Here is a 17,293-nt window from a genome sequence, read left to right on the forward strand (position 1 = left end):
TTGCACCCGTTGCACGTATGACTACTCTCCGTATTATGCTTTCAATTTCAGTAGAAAGGCAATTATATATACAACAATTAGATGTTCGCTCAGCTTTCTTAAAAAGTAGTTTAAAGGAACCGGTTTATATGGAACTCCCTAGAGGTTTAAAATGTGATGTAAATGGTAAAGTTTGTAAAGTATTAAAGTCACTGTATGGTTTAAAACAAAGTCCAAAAAGTTGGAATGATCATATAAATCTGGAGTTATTAAAAATAAATTTTGTTAGATCCAAAATAGATCCATGCTTGTATTTCAGAGGGAATACTTATATTTTAATATGGGTTGATGATTTCTTTATGATGTCCAATAGTGTAGAAGAGTTAGAAAATATCAAATTGTATTTATCTACAGTAATGGAAATTCATGTTTTGGGAAATGGAAAAGAATTTCAGTTTTTGGGTCTAGATATTAAAAAATGTGAAAATGGTAATATTACTGTGAGTCAGACTAATTTAATACAGAAAATATTGTTAAAGTTTAATATGACTGATTGTAAGACAAGTAAAGTTCCTATACAGCCTAAGCTTAATTTAACTAAGAGTAATGAAAATGTGAATTGTAAATTACCTTATAAAGAATTGCTCGGAAGCTTGATGTATTTGATGATAGGGTCAAGGCCAGATTTGTGTTTTGCTGTGTCATATTTTGGACGTTTTCAAAATTGCTATGATAATGTACATTGGTCTCATTTGAAAAATGTTTTAAAGTATCTAAAGTATACTGTTAATGTTACTTTGAATTTTGTGAAATCTAAGTCTGATGTTCTAAAAATTAAGGCTTATGTGGATTCTGATTTTGCATTTGATATGAATGACAGAAAGAGTATTTCAGGTTATGTTATAAAATTAAATGATAATGTTTTGAGTTGGCATTCTAAGAAACAATCTGTTGTGGCTCTTAGTAGTTGTGAGTCTGAATACTATGCACTATCAAGTTGTTTAGTGGAAAGTCTTTTCATAAAGAGTATATTAAGTGAGATATTTCAGTATAAAGAGAAATTATATGTTTTTGAAGATAACATGTCTACAATTAAAATGGCTAAAACATGGGAAACAAAAAGGTCTAAACATGTTGATATAAAATTTCATTTTGTTAAGGATTTGATTGCTAAAGGGTTAGTGGAAATTTCATATATAGAGACTAACAAGCAGTTGGCTGATATAATGACTAAGTCAACGTGTGACCTTCAAGCGTCAATTACCCACTGAGATTCAAAACAAAAACGAGCCATGTGCCGAACGTCGTCGGGAATCAACGAACATTACCGAAGGTGTACAGAATCATGTCGGTCATTATAACCGGACATGATTTATTAAAAATGGGTCATAATAAGCGACATGTCACTGTAAGGGAAGTCATTATATCCGACTATTATACTTACTATTAAACTTGTTAGAAGTTTAGTCAGTTTTACTTGATGTTACACTATGTTAACTCACCACCGTGAAGCTGCAGAGTAGGTAAGCAAGGCAAGCAATAGGCCTGCGCCCTCACCAGATGCTCTGAACGTACCTGGAGATGCAGATACCTCGGGATTTCGCGATATTGTAGAATCGAGAACGTGGGCTTGCTCTCGCAAGTGCCGACCAGCTCGTCTAGTCGAGTGCCGGAGACATGTACGCCAGGTTAGGTGGATGCGTGGGCGTGTGCGCTGGAACCATCCGCTCGCATCGGCGGAATCTCTTCACAAAAGTGCCTGGATTGCGGCACGATTCTCCACGACGCGTAGGAATCCTCTATAGTTCGATATTTTGGCGCCCTCACAATTTTATGTGCTTGTAAAATATTTTCAATTACGATGTTTTCAAATCACGTCGGGGTCACCAATTTAACGAATGTTCTTCTTTTGTCGTTAAATAAAACAATATTATAGTTGTAAACGATTTACTTAAGCACAATAACATCACATCAAAAAGACTTTTTAGAAGCCATCTATAACAAGTATTCACACTGTCAGGACTCAACGGTTACTCAACGGTTACTGTTCAAAAAACCGCGTCTCGCCCCCACGCGCCCGATCGCCTCCGAGCGCCACTCGTCGCCGTCAAGCGCGAGTCGGGCGCTACTGGCGGGTAATTTAAATTATCCACCACACACTTGTAGATTCTCTCATAAACTATGGTATTGCTGTTTATGGTAGGACATTTAAGTCATACATATTTATTAGATATAGAAAACTTGCAAATTAGATTTTTTTTAAAACTAGTGAACAACAATACGTTAGAATCATGTAAAAAAGATCACAATCAACTGTTTACAATATGTAAAATTTTGCCTATAGAAAAGAAAGTTAAGAATTATAAAGGCTGTCCCATAAGTAAAGAGACAAAATTGAGTGTTCATATCGGCCAAGAAAAAGGTTTTCAAAAATGAAATAACTCTTGCCATGGTAACCACCGGTAACATCCAAATTAAAAATATGCCAATCTCACACTGGCCCCCTAGACCTCACACCAAAACCTCAACAAATAGAGAAAACAACCGAAGTGTGCGTCTGGAATTCAGAGACGTTACCTCGAAGGCAATTACCAGCACACAATCACAAGCCCCCCCCCCACCCCCCGCCACCGCGGAAGCGCCAACAACACCGGCACCGGCCTCCGACACCACATCACATACGCCAATAGAAAAATCAAAATATTCCAACAAAACCGAAGAAGCAAAGGCATGCCTAACTAAAGTCTAATAAAAATGTAAATGTAATTGTAAATCAATCTAAATAATAAAAAATAGCGATGAAGATATAATAAAAGGACTGAGAGCTCAAAATAAAAACATTTTCAGAGAAATAGAAGAAGAAGAAGACAGAATTGAAATAGCATATAAAAAAAAAAGAGCCAGGAACCCCCTAACAAACCACGTAATACTTAGATTTTCACCAAAATTATGGAATTTAATGATTGAAGCAGGAGCAGTACATATAAATTTACAAAAAATAAGGGTGGCTGACCAATCACCCTTAGTACAATGTTCCAAATGTCTAGGATACGGTCACGGAAAAAGGTTTTGCAAAGAAGAGATAGAAAAATGCAGTCACTGCGGTGGCCCACATATGAGAGAACAGTGTACAAAATGGAATGAGGAACTACCACCAACCTGCTGTAACTGTCAAGATGCCAAACTAGAAAACATAGACCACAACGCGTTTAGCAGTGAATGTCCCATTAAAAAGAAGTGGGACAACATAGCTAGGTCAACAACACAATATCACTGCTAAAGTTGTCTCAAAGCAAACAGCATCAAAAGAAAAAATACAAAATAAATAAAAAACTAGTAAACAAAATAGCAGGGAGGGCGTAAACTGCCGGTACCACGCACTTCAAATAAACCTACAAAGAAGTCAAACAGCCACGACAGAGTTAATAATAGAAGCGGAAAAAAGAAAAATAACATTCGCAATGATCCAAGAGCCCTACGTTGGAAGAATAGGGGAAATAAAACAATACAAAGGGGTCAGAGTGGTCCAATGCGCAAGAAAAACTACAGATACAGTTGTCAAATCCGCCATAATGATATTTATTAATTCATAATTCATAATAATAATTCATAATTCATAATTCATTTATTTGCCATAAATAGGGTACAGTTATTAAGGTGTTACAGAATCTTTGAGTGCGGCCTATTTGTTAATATAATATTAACATGCAAAAATTTATAATAATATTAAGTACAGAAAAAATAGTGAATACATAATTATAGGATTTCATAATCATTTAAAGTAATCAATGTCGCTTAATTTATTATTAGTAAAGGTCAAAATTTATTTATTGAATAAAATTGTTTACTAGTCAAATATATAGAAACAAAAAAAAAAAACACAGATATAAATTCCATATGAAAACAATTTCCAAAAATGATCAGAGAAATGCATAAAATTTAGTCAAGGACTGTATTAGACATTGCTAGTATTTGTATTTAAGAATTCATCAATTGAATAAAATAAATTTTCCATTAGCCAAGTTCTCAGGGTGGCGCTGAACTTATTTTCAGATACATTTTTTATGGAGTCTGGCAGCTTGTTATAAATTGTTCTACACATTGCATAGCAATTTTTTTGAAAACGAGCGCTTTTAGGCACTACCTCAAGTAGGAGTTTATCAGGGTATCTAAGAGTTCTGTCTCTAAAGTCTTTTGCCTGTTTAAATAAATTGATATTGAATTTCACAAATTTGCAAACCTCAAATATGTAAAGGCAAGGTAGTGGCAGTATATGTAAAGTCTTAAAATGTGGGCGACATGACTCATGCGGCGCTATACCTATAATAGAGCGTATACATCTTTTCTGTGCAACAAATGCTTTATCTTTGTCAGTACTATTGCCCCATAAGAGTAAGCCATATCTTAGTACCGAATCAACATAGGCGAAGTATGCAGTGATAGCAGTTTTTTTATTTGCAACTTTTCTTAATTTATACAAGGCATAAGAAAATCTATTTACTTTATCGCATACTTTTTTAATTTGTTCTTTCCAAGACGTTTCTTAACGACGCCATCAATATCTCCCAATACCCGGCTCTAACGACTGAGAACATCGCAGTAGCAAAGCTGAGAACTGGAGCCTGGGAGATAGGGGTGGTGTCCGTGTATCTGGAAGGAGACAAACCACTGGGGCCCTACCTTGGAACAATAAAGCACGCCATAGAAGAATTAGGTACAAAGAGTGTGATACTGGCAGGAGACGTAAACGCTTGGAATACATGGTGGGGAAGTAGTGAAACAAATGAAAGAGGAGAGGAGATAGCAGCATTTCTGGACCAACACGAACTACACATATTAAATACAGGTACAGAACCCACTTTCGATACAGTACGCGGAGATAGAAGGTATACCAGCTGTGTCGATGTAACCACCTGCTCTACAACCCTTCTCGGACACGAAGTTACTAAGCAAATAATTGGGTATATTTCGGGTTTTGTGGTTTATCATTTATTAAAAAATTGCACTGAGATGATTGTAAAAATCATTTATTTGCCACTGAAAAGAAATGGTTTCATAAATTAGTAGATATTAAGGATATGGGAGTATTATGTTTTGCTTCTGATGACGTATTCTTGATTTGTCGTGAAACGGAAAAGTGTGTTAGGGGATTAATGAACGTAAGTGGTGGCAAAACTATTTTAAGGCAGTACAACAAAGTATTCATTACCAAGAAAGTCTTGAGATCGCTAATGAACATTATTTTATTTACACGTACTGATGCCCACAACAAAGACCAGTTTTAACATATGTATGATTTAACAAAAGCAATTATAGAAAAATATGTAGATGTCCGTTTACATTATATTTGCAAAAAAGAAAACCAGGAAAAGAAAGATAATTGAAAGAGACAAAAATGCAACAAATTGAACCTTTTTCACGGAACGTAACTGTTCGGAACATTACTACGGCTTAACGTCATCGGTGCGAGCGCACGCGTCATTGACGCGACCTTTTGACATCCATTACGGCCACGAGATTTAACAAGAAGAAATGTCATTCTTATGTTGTAATAAATCGGCGTAATCATCTGGTGACCCCGACGTGATTAAAATATTGCATCCAAACGCAAACAAAGGACGTAGTGTCTCCGTGCTACAAACGCCACCATCATAAAGGAACTCGCCAGCCAAAAGCTGCAGCCATAATTCCGAGGGAAGTGCCAGTTTTTTCCTTTGTCATTCTAACATTCCTTTCTACCTCAGTCTGCGTGAATATCGTTGATATTTCGCGAGGAAAAGGTAACTTATACTTACTTACAATTTCAATTTACTCGCCGGTACTTAGGTAAAAATTTTAAGTCATTTTTTCACTAGTTTTTACTATTATTATTTACATGGCGTCGATGAAACTAGACAGTGTCACGGCTGGCAAGTGAGAGGAATTTCGAAGCAGCAATGATTCGCCTACATTAGAGGAGTACTGGAATACCTCTAAAGATATTTTCAGTACTCCTGGCTTCTCCACGGAGATGACAATTGATCGTTTTCAGCTGCTTCCGAAATGCCTTCGGTGTCACAGTCGCGGGTGTCACGTAAGTTACTCGAAGCCTTAGAAATCGGACGTCGACCTAACTTTAATAGAGATAAGGGTTGGTCTCTGTCTCCGACCCGTGTTGTTGAGATCAAATCAGAAGAACAACAAAGATGGTGATGAATACGTGTCAGACATTTTCAGTGCGTTTTGCGCCCATTTTAATGTTAACAACAACAATAACAGCGACTCGGCTATTTTGAACTCGTCGTCATCGCCGTCGCCGACGCACGCAACGGTCACCGCGCCGCTCGAGATCCAGCGGGATGCTGGCGCCGCCTTAGTCGTGAATAAGCTCCGCTTTTCCGCTGAGAAATCACAAGCGATGGTTGGTACGCGGAAGCTTAAATACGACACACCAGTCGTGCAGATGGGCGGCGACGACATCCCGATGGTGACTGAGCTCAAAATCCTCGGGGTCATCGTCGACAGTAAGCTTACATTTAATACCCACGTTGCCTATGTGTGCCGTAAGGCCGCTAATTTATATAGGAAACTGTCGACTACGGCCCGGGTGGAGTGGGGCCTATGCCCGGAGATTATCAGGGCGATCTACGTCGCCGTAGTAGAACCAACTATAATGTATGGCGCGAGCGCCTGAGAAGAGCTTGATTCCCGCGAGCTGGAGGAGCGTGAAGCCTTCAAGGCTCCACATCCCGCCAGTGAGCCAGACGTCCAATATCTGTGTCTGAAGAATATGCTCCCCGAAACTGTCGCTGAACTGACTGATTTATACGGACGGTAGTAAATCTGCTGACGGGGTGGGGGCAGCATACACCTACTGGCGGGATGGGTCCGAGATCCGAACCAAGCGAATGAGGCTGGAGCCGATGTGCACCGTTTTCCAGGCGGAGCTGCTCGCGATAGCCAGGGCTACGGACCTGGCTGTCTTGCGCGGCTTCTACTCCCGATCCTCGCTCGATTTGGTCCGGAACCCGGACACGCGCCATCCCCTCGCTACCCATATTCGAAGGAATATAAGGAAGTTAGAGGAGAATGGAAAGACTCTCCGGCTCTTTTGGGTCAAAGCTCACGTCGGAATCCCTGGCAACGAGCGAGCCGACGAACTGGCGAGACTGGCAGCGGCTCAATCCAGGGTCGCCCCAGCCTATGACTGATGCCAGCTTTCCTACGCCAAAAGGCGAATAAGGGAGGGTGTGGTCCAGCGCTGGAATAGCAGAAACAGCGTTGGCCACGGCGTCGGTTACAAAGTTGTTTTTCCCGGAAGTGGCCGACGCTTACAAAATTCTTAAGAACCTAGAAGGAAAGCCCGCATGGGCACAAATAATTATAATAATAATAAATTTAACATTAAAAATGTCACTGAATTTTTAATGTAAAATTTTAAAATTTGATTTAAATTCAATATACCGGAAAACAAATACAGGAACATTTTCAAAAAGGATTTAAATCATTTGGGAACTATATAAAGCAATACTAAAAGCGTGCAACATAAAAAAACTTGTAAAAACCGAATCATACGTATGAAACATAACATGTCAAAAGAGAATATATCAATATTTACAACAAAAAACCATAGAATGAAGATACAGGAACCATAATTCGCGACGACATAACTACATGTGTAGTACAAAATCAAGGTGACATGCACGCTTGTATCGAACGTAATATGAAGAATAAAGTTATTTATATTCCGGAATAAATTTATAATATAATTTTAAATTCCAAAGTGACCGGAGAAAAGTACAGAACAGAAGTTGAGCAATCTTATGTTTTAAATATTAAAAAACTAGTTAGTCCTGCGCATTGGCGTCGGGATACAAATGGAAATGTCATCCGTTGGTCTGACGTCATGATGTTCACGTAACGCCATCACAACCAGGGAAGATTCATTTTAAATACGATTTTGATGGACAATATTTGGAGTTAGACACCTTACACTTAATCCTAATTAGACGACGGGGACGAAAATCTAAGTCGGACTCACCGACTGAAGATATCACTCTAGAGCCGGCTTATCATCAGCCTATTCCAATAAGCAAGGTATTCCACAGTGGGACAAGATCAAGGAAATGATGAATACAAAAGACTGATTATATTGTTTTTTCGATACGTGTTTGTTTTTTTAATAAACGTCATATTTTTGTATTTATATTGTGTAGTTTTGTTTCATGATCCTCTTGACAACACTTTTATGAAAAAATCTGTATACGATGAGTACAATTCAAATATATAAAATTAATTTGTGGAAGGAGGTGAAGTAAGTCTTCATGTTCACAAAGCACTGCTTTATTTTACTAGCACACGCGTTACAAAAAATAGATACGAACATATCATGAACAGCAAACGGAAGGACAAAATAATTGCCAACATAAAAAGAAATATTAATGCTGTGTTACCATTACATTATTTACAATTAATAAATATTTTTAATAACAATATTTGATGTTGTGTTGCCAACACACATACATCTGGCAAATGTTGGCAAGGAGACGGCGTGGAAGGAGTATTACAGCCTGTATCAAAAGGTCAAAGATATATTATTGTTCACGCGGGTGGGGATGCAGGATTTGTTAAAAATGCACTCACAGTATTTAAATCAAATACAAAAAGCGGTGACTATCACGATGTTATGAATAGTGGCAATTTCAAAAAATGGGTGATTGAAAAACTTGTACCTAATTTAATAGAGCCATCAATTATTTAAATGGATAATGCTCCTTATCACCATATTTGCGTGAATAAATTCCCAAATACAAACGCTTCAAAATAGTTATGCAGTTACGGCTTAGGCAAAATAAAATCGAGTATGGACAAGATTTAACTAAACCCCAGCTGTAAGAAATAATTAAAAGAAACAAACCTGAGCCCATATATGAGATTGAATGGATTTTAACTTATATGGAAACGGCTAAAACACTCACGTATATATAAACTTTAATAACAACACCAATGACGCTTTGGTATCAACCTCGTCAACGACGCCGGCGCACCCCGCGCCCCCCGCCCCCTCAAGACGCGCCCTAAGAGCGCAGGCGCGCAGTGAGCGACGGGCCGCGTCCGCGAAATAATACCAATCCCACTCACCCTGATGAAGGGCCCCCGAAGGGCTCGAAACTAGTCGGTGACGACACCGGATATATAGACGTGAGTGTTTTAGCCGTTTCTATATAAGTTAATGATCGTCTCACGAAAGTTTGAATAATTGAATGGATTTTGGCAGAAAATGGTCACAGGTGCTTGTATTTGTGTGTAATATTGAAATTTTTATTTATCTTTATATATAAATATTTATGTTTGGTTATCCACCGCTGCAACTGGCGTGCGGATAGTCGTGAGGGTTTTCGAGGAAGATCAGCGCTGAGTGTTCCAGAGAGGAGCACCCAGCATGCAAAGCTGAGGGAGGACCCTATCCGGTCAGCATTGCAACGTTAATTATAGATGTTTCTTTATGCTAGTGTAATTTTAATTTTATTCTGTTTTATGTATTTATAATTATTTTGTAATATGTTAGTTTTTTATTGCGTTGTAATGGTGGGAAGGATTAAATGTTATTTTATTTTTATTTATTTTATTTATTTTTATTTATGTGCCCTATTACTGTGACCTTAATCCAATTGATTTAATATGGAGCACAATGAAAAGAAACATGGCCAGCGTAAATATTGATCACAAAAATTATGAGATCTCTCATCTGGTAATAGAAGCATTTGAAGCTATTTCAGTTCATGAGTGGAAACAGCATTGTTAACATGTTCGTAGGCTAGAAGGTGGAGAGTATTTAAAACCGGACTCGTATTGAGATGAACTTTTTATAATAAATGTGACAAGTGACAGTGAAACTGAGAGTGATTCTGATAGTGATGAGTGCGGCATGGAAACGGAAGGAGTATGGTCTCTCAACCAGGATGATGTTGCACATTCTTCAAAAACTGTGTTTGACCACAATTATTGCAAACATGGTTTCTCAATAAATCCTAAAAAAATTTAAGACACTTTAAAAGAAAAGGAATTAGAAAACAAAATTAATAATTTAAGTAACAATAGTTTGTTCTTTGGGAGACAAATTGTAGTTATCTTCTTTCAACCCTTTTTATTAACATAAGGAAGGAAAGAAGTGATTTGTGATGGAAGTGAAACATAGACGAGGACAATTGTCTGTACCACTTAAGACATAACTTTAAGGTTTATAAAACCTTTGTGCCGACTCCACATTATGAAGACATTTCGGCTGTCGAAATACATATTTTGATGTGATTTAAAAAATAAACCAAACCTTAAGGTATTTAAAAAGTAATAAGTCTCTTATTCAATCCCTATTTATTGATGTAAATAAAATATCAGCAACCTTATTACTTGTTGAAGTATACAGGCAGCGTTTACTTCGCTATTTTAGCAATGTTATTGGAACGCTTGCACATTTGTTACCTTATAATATAAAAAAAAGTAATGCAACTTTGATATTTTCTACACAACTCCAAACTTAAAAAAGTTTACAAAATTTATGATAATTACTTGAAATTGCCAAAACAAATAATAGACAAAATATTGAAGTTTATATCACATGAAAAAAGAACAATTAAGATGACTGAATAGAGGTGTGTAAATCGGCACTAAATCAGTTCACAAGTTTAGGGTTCACATACTTAGTGGTGAGCTTATTGCGATGTACTGAGTGCGGACGAGCCGCGAGGAAACGCATATATCTACGCAGGTACAAATTGAGCTGAGCTGCGTACCAGTTCACTGTACAACTTCACACATGTGAACCATTAGTTCAGTTACCCATGACTACGACTGAATTGTTTACGGACAAGACCAAAATACTTTCTAATAATATGTAAAAGAATTTGCCTTCTTCATGAATATAAAGGCACGTTACAAGATAATAGGCTACGTTTCTAGATTTCTAATCTGAAACTTTAGACACCAATAAAGAGTATATAAAAGACACCAAGTTCCAATTCTTTTGCCCTATCCATCAATGAATATATAAATGCCATTTAAAACACATCATCGTCGCGCGGCGGCACGCTTTCGTTGAGCAATCCATGGTGACAATGACAGGCCTGACAGCTGACAGAGTACAAAGCTGCCATTTTTAAACATTAACTTATTCTTTTAAAAAAATGATAGAAATTGGTGGTTTTAAAAATCAACGTGTCAAAAATACATAAATATATTTAATAACTGTTTCTATTTTATTTGAATTATTTAAAATAAAATTCTATTTCCCATTGCAATATTGTAATTTTTCCTTCGATTCAAAACCATACCAATAGATGGCGTTTTAATAAAATATTTTGTAAAAAATATATTGATATATTGAATGAAATTACAAAATAAGAAATAGTTTAAAATTAAACAAAACACATTTATTTATTAAAAAATTAAACTGTATAAAATTATTATTTGTCAGATACAGTAATTTCACGAAAAGGACAAAATGGGAAACTAAAATGAACATATTTTTATTAACACATTTATTCCATTTTTGTACATTGTTATGAAAATCTGTAATATTAAAATATAAAAAAAAAGTAAAACTGAAATATACAAATGGCTGCCTACCATAATACTGTCGGCAAAAGATAAATGCAATGCGGACGCAATAACAAAATGTTTATGAGGAATTCTTTGTCCCAGCAAAAAGTTGTTTCAAGCTTCGTGGAAAGTTAAAAGATTATTTAAAAGGCGTGAATATAAACAATTTATCTTCTTCGCGCCTCTTCTTCAAACTTTGATTTAATTCGTTTCATAAGTGAACTATTATACGATTCAGTCAAGGAATAGTTAGTCGGTCTTATTTATTTATTGAATTAACTAAGACTTTTTTTATTTACATCTTCATAGTATAACTGCTGGTGTCATACCCGGCGGCGGTCATCTGCTCGTCCACCCAGGCCCTTTGCTTTGCTACGTCAGTGTACACCCCAGGAGTTGTTCCTCCACAGCCAATACCCCACGCTACTATACCCGCCTGTACGTATCGGTCTGTTTGCAACTGTAACATTTTTACAATCAAATTATGGCAACACAAACGAGCAAAGATTAAATATTACAGAATATACTCGATTGATCAACTAATCTATGCCTAGTGCGTAGGAGTCAGCGGAAGTCTTAATAACAAGTAACGTAATTTTTTTTTTACTAAATTAAATAAAGCGATAAGTCTAAATAAAAGATCAGTTTATAGTAGTAGACGCCAGCAACATCAGTTGCACGAATTGGCCTTGCTCAGTGAAATACCACGACCACACAGAAGACAGACGTCAAGTGGAAGTAATTCCAAGTACAGTTTGTTGAGTGTGGTGCCGGGGGCCTAATTTTAGTTCTCTTTCCCTTCCCGCCCCTTTTCTTATAAGGAAAGTATGGTAAGGGGAGGTGGATTTAATGGAGGAGGAGATGTATAGGAAGGTTAAATATTATCTTTTTGTGCTTCTGTCCCTTGTCGATTGAAGGTAGACAACGCATCTGCAATTGCGAATGTCTATGGGTAGCGGTCGCTTCGCTATTTCGGCGAAATCATGTGGCCGCTTGCTCGTTTGCCACCTTGTAATATAAAAAAAATCGAGCTAATTGTGTAACAATTAGTAAGTGATTAGTTACCGGGCAGACTAATGGCGAGCCTCCATCACCGACGCACGTGTCTCTGCCACCCTCGCCGCCCGCACACATGAAGCTGGGGTCTAAATTGAAGTATGGACTGAGACGTGTCATACGCAGCCGCTTCTGACAGCTCTGAGAACCTACTACCGGTAGTTCCAACTGGAAAGAAAAAGAACGAATTCAAAATGTTGTAGCGTCAGAATGGTGGCCTTAGGTAAGAGATCAGTTGGCAAACCATCAGCCAGATAAGTTGACAGCATCGAGCGGAAGCAGGCCAGGTCATGGATGTGATCGGCATATGAGATTACAAAAGACGTTATAAGCGAAGTGTAGTTTCAGGTAACCACAATGACCAGGATCATTATAATTGCAGATATACATCGGTAGATCTGGGACGAAACCGAATGATATACTCGTATCGTTTACGAAAATAAAAGACTGGTGATTAGAGTTGGGCAAGAAAAAAAAAATGAAAATGAAAATTTCTAAAATAGTGTTTAAACGTTGATTTCAATTTCATAACTATATATAAAAAAATTACCTTCTTCAGTATGACTTGATATTTGCCGATTTCACCGAACTGATCCTTTCCCCAGCCGGATGCGAGGCAACGCGTGCCAGGCGGCGTAGTCTGGCCGAGTGCGGGTAGGCATACTAACCCAACGTTGGGCGTCATCATCATTGGCAGATTCAGGAAGAGTAATGCTATATCGTTAGCTAAGTTTCCTAAAAAAATACTCTTGTACATAAGTCTTCCTACTTTTATATGTATGTAAAGTAAATTTCAGACACAAACTTACGTAATTTTACAGGCAATATTAATGTGTAAAAACTTACGGCTTTTATAATCTTTATGTACTATTACATTGCCCACGTCTCTGTCCTGATGTGGGTATGGCTCTTTTGTTGTTTGTGTATCCCACTCGCCGGCGCGCACCATCAGTCGCCCAGCACTGGTGGGGGCCAATACCACATGAGCACCGGTCACTACCACGCTCTGGTGGATAAGAGACCCACCACCGATGTGCTTAAAGCTACCGGGGATTGTCGGTTCCTTTCTGAAGAAAAAAAAAGACACAATGATTTTGTTATTAAATGATTGTTGAGATATTGAGAGTAGCCTTTCATCGTGCACTCAAAAATATTTTGCAATTTTGTACTTAGTAATATTACAAACATTGTACTTAATTTCAAAAATTATTTGTGAGAAAAATATATAGCGACATGGGGGAAGAACGGACCACAATTCCGGAGGGCAACATGCATAGACTAGAGTCTCTACTATACGTTTCAGAAATCAGAATGAGGTCCTCGATTTTTTTGGAACGAAGTTCCTTATCGCGCGTTGTGAAAGGGGGCTAGACGGAAAAAATTCTTACGAAAAGTTGTCACGACACTTTTTGCTATAGACGAATGAGCGCTACTTCACCATGGCAACGACGTGACAATATATAACGAAAATTCATAGAAATAAAATGTACTTCTTGTGAAGACTTAAGTTTTTTATTCATAGAATAAACATTGGTTCCTTCACTAATTAATTGAAAGGAACTTCGTTCCATCCGGGTGTCCCTTGACACCTCTCAAGTTTTTTTTTTAGAAGATACTTCGCTGAATATACTAATCTCAATAAGTAACATTTTAAATTATTAGTTAAGCTAACTTCAGCGAGATTGCATTTGTCTGAAAACGATAACATTAAACTGAATTTAAATATTGAAAATTGAAAGTATATAACATACTTTAAAACAGCGACCATCCATGGGAACTCTCCGAATTTAGCCTCGCCGTTTACATCCCCGATAGTGACCATTCCGACACCGTTGGGGTTGCGCCAACCGCAGCCTTCGCGCTGAAATACATTTGATGTCGCAATCAAAATTACTATACACTTATTATACACTAACTGTGCCCGCGACTTCAGGGTCTAGACTTTTTTATACCATAAGCTGCTCATAGACATCCGAAATAGCACAGACAGAGGTTTTATCCTTTTCCTATGCATGTCCTCTTTCGTCAAAACTAATATTAGGCCAGTTAACTAGTTAGCCAGGAGAAAATTAGATTATCTGTGTACCAAATTTCATTTAAATCGGTTCAGTAGTTTTAACGTGAAAGCGAGACATACAGACAGAGTTACATTAACATTTATGATATTAGTAAAGATTCCGTTCAAAATGCAGCATAAATCATCAAACCTGAACATTTTAATCGTTAAACGACTTCCAGGTTTCTTTCAAGTACAATGTATAAAAAATATTTAGTTAAATAACTCACCGGTATGAAAGGTTTTGACAAAGGTTTGGTATGATCTTGTACATTTGTCGGGACACAGCATACGTCCAAATATGATTTACAAGGTCCGTCAAGTAGCCTGTTGATGATAAAATACTTAAGAAGCAGAGTTTTAAGATAATAATAGTAATTACTTTAATAGTCAACAAGGGCCCTTATTACAAATTATATTTTGAAAACATGTAATATCCTGAATCTTTCCAAAATAAAAATACTTTTTCTCATAATGTAACATAAGTTATCCGTATAATATGTTAAATAATTATACTATAAGGAGGCAAAAGCGCAAGCGGTCATCCAAATGCGCTGAAATAGCAAATCGACCGTTGCCCATCGACATGTTAACCTAAAATTAACGGAGGAGGGAAGCACAAAAAGGTTTCCTCTTCCAATGCGTCTCCTCCGTCAAATCCACTTCTCTGTTCCCATCCTTTCCTTATAAGACAATTGTGGGAAGGGACTAAAATTAGGCCTCCGGTACAATCATCAGACGAAACGTGGAATTGCTCACCTCACGTCTGACTTCTGTATGGTCGTGGTATTGTACAGATCGAGCAGGCCCATTTACTTACAGTTACTAAGACATAGTAACACATAATTGAAACATTTACGTTGAAAATGTGACTTGATAGGCGGTCGTTGATGTGATTTGACGTTTTGTATGTTTACGTGATTTGTTTAACATTCAGGATTGTCAAATAATTCTCCCTAAGTGATGATTTTGTGTGATAAATCTACATTAGGCTCTGGTATAAGCTCACCTGATGTTAACTACGTATTCACCGTTATTTCCAGCATTTCCACAGAGGTTAAAATTTACGCATTCACCCTTTATCTTGTTTGGTGTGACGCAAGTCTCTACTCCTGGAAACCAAGCATTAAAAAAACAGTTAGTAGATTCAACTGAGAGAGTAAATCTCGAAAACTTTCATTATAATATGCATCTATATTTTACTAGTTGTCACACTCGACTCTGTCTGCGCGGAATTAAAAAAAAATTATAAGTAGCCTGTGTTCTTCCAGACTATGTTCTACATTTGTACTAAATTTCATCAAGATCCGTTGAGATACCTTCAAAGAAACATCCATTCATCTAAACTTTCGCATCTATATATATAAAAGAAAGTCGTGTTAGTTACACTATTTATAACTCAAGAACGGCTGAATCGATTTGACTGAAAATTGGTGAGCAGGTAGCTTAGAACCAGGAAACGGACATAGGATCATTTTTACCCCGTTTTCTATTTTTCATTCCGCGCGGACGGAGTCACGGGTAAAAGCTAGTTTATAATATTAGTAAGATAATCTAATGATTAACCATAGACAAACTGTATTAAAAGTAAAAAAAAAAACTATTTATTTCTTTTCTAACTTTTATTATACAATCTCACTTTAGTTTTTTCCACTTCACAAAATAATTAAAAAAAATAAAATGGCCGCCATGATTTGACGTGCTTCTACTTATAAATAATAAATACGTACCTAATCTCGGAGGCACTTCAGTTTGTATTGTAGTGTTATAAATATAGTTCATTAAGGAATCCAAATCACCTCCATCATCATCATCATCTTGACATCGAGACATCGACATTAAAGCGAATAACATCCAGGATATCTAAAAATAAAGTTTGTTTATTAAAAAACTCTAGACCGTCACAAAGGAATTCACTTACATACAAACCCGTCAATTTAAATATCTGCGAAACATTACTCTCCTGAAAGACGGGCAAAAACTTTACAAAATGTTCAAAATCACGAACTATTCTTGCTTGCCTTTGTAAGACATCTTATTTATAAATGGGGAAGCTTCGAAGGATGGATTTTTGTAAGCAGATAACTTCATAACGGCTGTATCGCAAAGGCTAATTACTAAGTTTCTTTTTTTTAATTCCTAGCCAAGTAAGTCGTGAGCAAAGAGTCTATTTTAAAAGGTTGCAGATTCTTATCTAATTTAAAAAGATAGAGGTATGGTTCCATTTTTCTATTCATCTCCTCCCCCGCCAACGCCCACACGTTCCAATCACTAATTACTTAATTCTTTCCTTACTTAAAATAAAAAAGACGTACCTTCATTTTGATTTCGTTAAATGACTACTGTATTCACAATGTATAAACACTTTTATAAAAATATATATAAAAAATAAAACTATATACACATGTTGTAACACTGGTCATGTATGTAAGAAAAATTTTAACATAATAATGTTATTTATTCATATGTACATATGTATATTAAGTTATCAAGAAGCGATAAGTAAATTACTATATAAATTATGATAGTTTGTTTATTGAAGTATACGATTACAAGAATTTATCCAATTTGGAAAAAACTTTGTATCAACCCGCATACAAAAACGTATCGTCTCTGTTTATTCAA

At 36.7% G+C, this 17,293-nt stretch overlaps 1 protein-coding gene and 1 pseudogene across 1 annotated transcript; one reads left to right on the top strand and one right to left on the bottom strand.

Annotated features, from left to right (window-relative positions):
* Window positions 1–8,787: 8,787 nt before the first annotated feature.
* Window positions 8,788–10,003, top strand: LOC123722591 (annotated as a pseudogene).
* Window positions 10,004–11,580: 1,577 nt separating this feature from the next.
* LOC106713109 (phenoloxidase-activating factor 2-like) lies at window positions 11,581–17,045 on the bottom strand. Its single transcript, XM_014505822.2, has 9 exons — window positions 16,984–17,045; window positions 16,399–16,531; window positions 15,678–15,780; window positions 14,899–14,995; window positions 14,364–14,473; window positions 13,459–13,679; window positions 13,163–13,347; window positions 12,622–12,780; window positions 11,581–12,016 (listed from the first exon to the last, which is right to left on the bottom strand). The coding sequence occupies exons 1-9, from the start codon at window positions 16,987–16,989 to the stop codon at window positions 11,852–11,854; spliced, it is 1,179 nt and encodes a 392-aa protein (XP_014361308.2). The 5' UTR covers window positions 16,990–17,045; the 3' UTR covers window positions 11,581–11,851.
* Window positions 17,046–17,293: the final 248 nt, after the last annotated feature.

The sequence above is a fragment of the Papilio machaon genome, chromosome 28 (genome assembly GCF_912999745.1).
Source record: "Papilio machaon chromosome 28, ilPapMach1.1, whole genome shotgun sequence".
Taxonomy (NCBI): domain Eukaryota; kingdom Metazoa; phylum Arthropoda; class Insecta; order Lepidoptera; family Papilionidae; genus Papilio; species Papilio machaon.

Bases quoted from the DNA above. Each gene is read 5' to 3' on its own strand.
- LOC106713109 (XM_014505822.2), bottom strand. The intron at 14,474-14,898 runs GTGAGTTATTTA...AATGTATTTCAG, and splicing joins TGTCAAAACCTTTCATACCG to CGCGAAGGCTGCGGTTGGCG. The intron at 13,348-13,458 runs GTAAGTTTTTAC...GTATTTTTTTAG, and splicing joins ACATAAAGATTATAAAAGCC to GAAACTTAGCTAACGATATA.